At 29.7% G+C, this 7,315-nt stretch overlaps 1 protein-coding gene across 1 annotated transcript in view; it reads right to left on the bottom strand.

Annotated features, from left to right (window-relative positions):
• LOC106460415 (sodium bicarbonate cotransporter 3-like) overlaps positions 1-7,315 on the bottom strand; it is a 100,243-nt gene that overhangs the window by 17,828 nt on the left and 75,100 nt on the right. Inside the window, exons 17-18 of the mRNA XM_022387128.1 lie at positions 3,253-3,414; positions 1-140 (exon numbers count right to left, since the gene is read on the bottom strand). The exon at positions 1-140 is cut by the window's left edge and continues 23 nt beyond it. Of these exons, the coding sequence (XP_022242836.1) occupies positions 1-140; positions 3,253-3,414 (302 nt within the window). The remainder of the gene's footprint in view (positions 141-3,252; positions 3,415-7,315) is intronic.

Below are 7,315 nucleotides of genomic sequence, written 5' to 3'. Positions count from 1 at the left end.
GTTTCTGACTCCATCTTAAGAGAGTTGACATGTGTCATAGCTAGAACAGTGGCAGCCACAAACCAAGGTAGACCAAAAATGGAGCAAATGGCAATTTGAATTGAAAGGACAAATAAATCTAAATGGTAGACACAACCTTTCTGAAAAAAGAAATAAAAAATGTACAATTCTATGTACTGAAATTCTTTATAAAAGATGATTACTTAATTTAGGAACATGCGATTATTTCATGGTACAGTTACTTTTTTAAGCCAATATTTTTCATAAGATTTATTATTAAGAGGTTTAGTTTTATGACTTCAAATTCCTCAAATTTATAACAAGGGTAAAAAATTAATTCTAGATGGCCAGTCCAAGTTTGCTAAAACTAGTTTCTTGGTCGTTCAAAAACACTAAAAGAAAAAGTTATATAAAAAGTCCAATAGTACAAAAATATTATTTTAGACATTGTTCTAGAAACAGTTACAGAATAGAAGTGGATGGCTCACCCACGTAAAATGCAAAAAATTTTTTATCCCTGGTCCACGGATATTAAAAAAATACATTTTTAGTTTATTTATTTCGAAAGTAGGGAATTAAAAAAAAGTAAGAAAATCAATACACAAAAAACTATGTTTCACTAATAGCATCACATTTTTTAACTTTATGTATATAAACATTTTTATGCACTAATTTCCTGAAAAACTGTCCAATATTACAACAAACAAATGTTCTGGATATGTTAACCGTGTCACAAATTCTAGGTGACTAAACCATAAAGTGTAAAAGGAACAGTTCTGGATAACTTGTCCTAGAATGATAAAAGGAAATAGTAGATATTATTAGTCCATAACAATAGCTTGAAAATCTATAAGCTAAATGACGTTTTTCTTTAGCAGCCTCTGCTTATGAATGACAAAATTCTCTTTCACACAGAGAGATTTCATCACTGGCCTTAGTTAGAATCTAACGTAAATTGAATGAATGACTATGTAACATTCACCTAAGGTGTGCTTCAATACACTCAATCTATTAGGTGTCCTTAAATTCACGTGTTCTTTCATGCGAGACTGCAGCCATTTCTCAGTTGAACCACTGTAGCCTTGTGTGCAACATGGACAATTAAACTGATAAATCATATTTCCTGTCTTCAGTGGTGCTATTCCGTCTTTATATTTTAAGAAACACTACAAACAATGTCCTGGTTTAAAAATGCACATTAACTATATGTGGAAGTACGCAGCTGTTTTTTGAAATACAAGGCACAATTACCAATATAAGGTTAAAATAACAGATACTGAATATTTAGGAATTTCACACATTTTGTCAATTTATGAAGTTTCACTTACTTAAATACAGTAATAGATTATTCTACCTACCAAATGGACAGGAAAAATATTATCAAATTCTTTATGTAGGATTTCATAAGTGTCTGTGACTTTAAATAAACAATGAAAAATAATTTTAATTAATTTTTTTAAACAGTGTTGGAATATAGTTAGTAAAATTGAATTACAAACTAGTATATGTATTATATGTTAAATATCACACCCAAAGTTATCACCAAAAGTATGGATCAACGTATATAAAAATACAAGTTCGTGATCATACAACAAATAAAATAGTGTTGCATTTATTTTTTCCAGGAAGTGACAAACATGACCAGGATCCATAGAAATTATAATAATATTATAACATAGTATTAAAGAAGAGCAAGGGACCTTTTGGTCCATCTTGGCTGTCCTACCCACTGAATTGAACAAAATTCTTAAAAAAAAAAAACAATAAAGCCAGCCCTTATCATTCAAATATTTATCAAGCTTTCCCTTAAATTCCAAACACAACCCATTCCAGAGGCCAATCATTATCTACATACCTCCATTATTATAATGGTTTAAAGACATTCCTCCAACCATTGTTTTTCATGAAAACAAAGAAATAGACTGGCCTAACGAAAAAGGAAGCCAATCTTGAGCCCAGAATCACATGATCAATCCATTTTTTCGTTTTCAAAAACATCGGGCACATTTTTGAACTATGGCATCATTTGAAGTATTTCATTAGATATAATAACAGCATATTTCCACTGAAAACAGCACGTATGGTTGGTCTTATCTAAATGCCCTTGGTGCACATATGGCTGTATTTCTACTATGAGATGGCTTTAGATATGTATGAAAGAACATGCAAATATGCACATTTAAAAAACACATAATAGATCAAGTGTACTGAAGTATAACCTTAATTGAGTATAACATAGTTGTCCATTCAAATTACTGTAAGACCTTATAAAATGAATGACAAAGTTTGTGTAATAGAGAGTTCACTCATTGACAAGCAGAGGCCACAACTTAAGCAGGTAAGTTCAGTATATAGACTGACTATCTAGGTAACTAGCAAATCAATACCACAAGTAAACCTTCTACATAACATACTTCAAAGTTACTATATTTGCCCACACATATATCACCTGTTCATTAGATGATTAGTTCATAAAAAACATAAAAATCTTTCTAGATGACTTGCTTCAAATCATTTTACTTCACCCATACCAACTGTTCATTGGACGACTAGTTCATAAATTCCAAAACAATCTTGTTAAACAATTTACTTAAAAATCACTCTACTTCAACCATACACATATATCACCTCATCTTCATTAGATGAACAATTAATAAGTAAATAAGTTAGATAACTACTAAAAGATTACTTAATCTATTCCACATACACCACTTCCTTTGTTTTCTGTGTGATTAATCCATCAGTTCCAAAATGATGTTTTTATTTATCTGGATGATCCATAGTCATCTATTTTAAGATAAACTGATTACACATATCACTTCCCTTTTCTGCACGAGTACCAAAATAATCCTTTAATCTAGATTACCTTCTCCAAGATTCTTTAAATTGTCTGAACATACCACTTTTTTGTTCATTTAGATTAGTTGGAAAAAAATGAGTTTTTTTGTCCCTGTTTTTTGATTATGCATCATCATTAACTAGAAGTTACCAAGTAAATGTTTTTTTTTATATTCAAATAACAATAGACTATCCCTAAAAAACTTTTTTATGCGCATCACTTTCCTCAACAATGAAATATCTAGCAAAAGGACAAGTTTGACACATGTAACTCAAAGAAAGGCATGGAAAATAGAAGAAAAATTCTGGAACAATGGTTAATAACACTTTTCTTTTAATTAACTGTAAGTTATCTGATGAACTACATATAAGTCACTTATACTGGCCTTTTTCTCAGCAGATATTTTAACAAACCTTTAACTTATTTTCTTTTCGGTTCACAATGACAGCTGTTATTTGTTGGTCCATAAAGATTAAGATTGTTGCCAACAATGCAGGACCTATTGCTGCTAGAGATGTCCACCAAGGATTACTTCCAAAGAAAGGAATTAACCAGCCACGACCTTTCCAAGTGGGCTATAATTAAAAAAAAACAAAAACAATGATAAATATACAGTACTGTGGAAGATAATTAGACCAACTAAACAGCTGCCATTTTACGAGAGTTACACACAAATAAGTCATTGATTTTTTTCTATTGAAATTAAATTATAATTATTGCAAATTAATCTTACAGAAAAATATTATAAAAATTAGTAAACAAATGGTGCCTTTAAGTTTCTGTTATATTAATACTTAGTGTGGCCACCTGTGGTATCATCTTCGTGGAGTTTTGTCTTATGTATTTTCTTAAAATCTCTGGTTTTATTTAATGTATTTGGTATTTTTATCATGCACAGAAAACCACATGATTCGTTCTTTGTGTTTAAGGTCTGAATTTTTTGGCAACCATTTCATTTGTTGGAGTTCCCCTGAGTTTTCTCTCTTTGCCAAATAAGCTCAAAATATCTTGGAAATGTGTTTAGAGTTATTATTTTCTTGAAATATGAAATTCTACCCTATTAGTTTATTTCCAGCAATTAAAGCATGATGAATTACTGTACTGTGATATTCATGCTGATCTATGATTATACCAATTTTCTGAAGATGACCATCATTATTCACAGCTACTGCACCCCCTACTATCACAGAGCCTCTTGCATGCTCGGCTATTAGCAGAAGAGATTCCTCTGGAAACCTCTCACTGATTCAAACACTTCAAACTTACAGTAGTCTATTCCATTGTTCCAAAGACCAGGATAAATGCTCTTTCACAAAATCTAGTCTCTTTACTAGAGTTTCTTTGCACAGTAAGGACTTTCCAAAAGGCCACATATCTGCAGCATTCTTGGGACCATACATCTTGAAACTTTATCTGTGCATTATATGTTAACATCATCAACAAGATTTCACACTTTCCATTTGTTTTTTTTTTTTCATGGAAATGATTTTGATATCTAACAATACTTTCAGTGAGCTTTTTTCTGTGTTCCCTGTCTTGTCTGACATTATGGGACTGGGTTTCCTTGTATCTATGATACATGAATATACCAAGCATTTATGTCTTCTTTCAATATTGTAGTAATTATCCTGAATTTACTCTTTTTTTCTGTGTACATGCAGGTTTCACAAAACACGTGGTTGGGAAAAACATTCAGTTTATTTTGTTGTAAAGCTACATTTGTTCCTTTGTTTTTCTCAGAAATGAATAATATCTGTTACTATCCATAAATGATATTGCTCAACATGACATGTTGTGTAAGGATGTTGACAGCAGTGTCCTTCAATGGTTGTTCAGGTGATATCTAGCTGTTAGGGCTCCACATAGGTTCTAATGAGAATGATCAGTAACATAGAGCACATATTGCCATGGATAAGTTCAAGGTTTCTTACAAAATAAGGGATATTGCATTTAGTCAGTCTGTAACTTAGTGTTCAGTTAACCAGTACGGTCTGGGACGTTGTTTTGAAGAGTATTATATATAATTTGGTTTTTGAATCATCAATCCAGAGATTCAGAAAAGACAACCATCCTATGCAAGTAACAGGAGGTATGCACACACACACACACTATGTTTGTATTTAGTATTTAGTGTTGAATACAGATTGTTATTAAACTTTGTGTCCAGTCTCATTACTTCATTTTACATTGATTCAGTTAGTAAGAGATTAAGTACTAGTCTGTAATGAAGATTTTGAACTAATATCCTTATATCTAGTGGCCCTATCCAATGTATCTTGAAATTTAGTTCAGTTTTATATGGATATACTACTAATGTGTACTTCACAGTACTTGGTAAACAGGTGAGATCATTTGCATTTTTTTTCTTCAATTCCATTTAGCATTACGTAAAATTCTGACTCTTACTTTGTGAAAGTGTGTTGATGGCTTCTGTTTCAGAAGTTTAATGGTAATACAACACTATAGTTGCTGAACTGGATATTGTTTTTGAAAAACAAAACAATATCATCCCTTATATACATACATAAAAACTCAGAATGTGAAAATTTGAAATTTTTGTTAATGGTACTGTACAGACAAAAAATGATTATGTATGACAATGTTGTATTTAGATTAAACCCCTTGAACAACTTTTAAATATGTACTGCACTTAATCATTTGTGGTTATATACTGCTTTTCTCTCAACATTTTTAATTAATTAAATGTATAGCATATTAAAGTCATGAATAAAATGAGAAAATCAATAATATGATTATTTCTATGCTTTTTCCAACATTTTAAACTATACAGTTTTATTTCATAGGTAAACAAGTCGAACTACACGAGCAATAGTGTTCTAAAAATTTGCACACTACTCTAAAAAATAAGAAACTTAGTGAACCAGTAACTTAATTTAACTCTTTCTGTGTTAAGTGTTCCCTCTCCCTAAAAAAAGTACTTTGTAATCAGCATATAAAAGCATCTACATTTCTTGATAAAAACATCTGTATATATATTGTTTAAAACTTTGTATCTATGATATATTTCTTATGTAGCTGCAATTACTCTACAATTATTAAATCTTCTAAACAGACAACTGGTGACAGAAGCTAGGATTAAAATTGTGCATTGACAGTTAGTAAACTACAACCTAATGAAGTATTAAAAATTAAGACAAGACAAATACCTGTAACACTCTAATGAAACTTGAAGTGATTTTTTGGTGAGCTAAACAATGTACAATACAGCTTAAAAACAGGTTAAAATCTTAGAACAGTCAAAGTACACACTAAGTTTATTTAAAATAGCTTATAGCTTGACAACAATAAAACTATAATGCTTAAGAACAGGAAAAACAACTCAAGGACAGTAAAATTAAATCTTAATATGAAGAAAGTAACCAGAGAATAATAAAACTACCAAGTCAAAATTGATTAAAATTTAAGACCAGTAAACTACAGTTTATAATTTGTAAAAATAATTCATAATCTAACAGCAAAATAATTAAAGATTACAAACTGTAAAACAATCGAAGAATAGTAAAATTAAAGTTTAAAAACAAGAAAATAGTAAAGCTAAGAATAATAAAAGGTTCAGTTTTAAAAAACAACAACTGAGAACAGTAAAAGTACAGCTTAAGAAAAGGAAAACTAAACCTACATACAAAAGTAAATCAATAAGATAAATAATCTGAGAACAGTAAAAGTATGGATTAAAAACAGGAAAATAACCTGGAAACAATAAATAACATACTATAGTCTAACATTTTGAAAATAGTAAAAATATAACCAAATATTTGAAAACAATTCTCTGAAAACAGTGATGTTATTCTACAGTTTGAAAATATATTTTGAAAACAGTAAAACTGTAGTCTAAAATTAGAGAAATACATTCTAAAGACAGTTAACTCTTTCAGCACAGGCTCGGTCCCTGGGATCGACCTAGTAACCATTTTGTGCTTGTTATAGTTTTCATGCTATAACTTTTAAATTAGTAAGCAAATGTTAACAACATTTGGCAGATTATTAGTAACTATTACAATGCTTCCATACCCATAATATAAAATTTTTTAATTAAGTCTTAAGGTTTGTAAAGCAATGTTTTTCTCATGCCTTTTTTTCTTTTCACATGTTGCCCATCTATCATGCAAAGTAATTTTCATTTTAAGATTAAAAATACTTTTATGCATCAGAAAATTTTCAAATTTCACATAGGAAATCTTAATAATGTCCAAATAGTTATCAAACAAACCTTAAGAAAAAACTTTATATTTTATCTGTTATTTTCAGTTATTAATCTCTGTACGGGTTCGGTAGATTTGACTGATCTTGCAACCACATTAAAAAATTTGGAAATAAATATAAATTATGCCTCTTTCATTCTAGAATGAAAACAAATTATAACACGAAAACATAAATGGTTAAACTAAATAGCTTAAATATTATAACATTATACATTTATATATATTTATTATTTTTATCATATTGACCTTTCAG

The sequence above is a fragment of the Limulus polyphemus genome, unplaced genomic scaffold, assembly GCF_000517525.1.
Source record: "Limulus polyphemus unplaced genomic scaffold, Limulus_polyphemus-2.1.2 Scaffold766, whole genome shotgun sequence".
NCBI lineage: Eukaryota > Metazoa > Arthropoda > Merostomata > Xiphosura > Limulidae > Limulus > Limulus polyphemus.
This window is presented reverse-complemented; position numbering and strand designations above follow the sequence as displayed.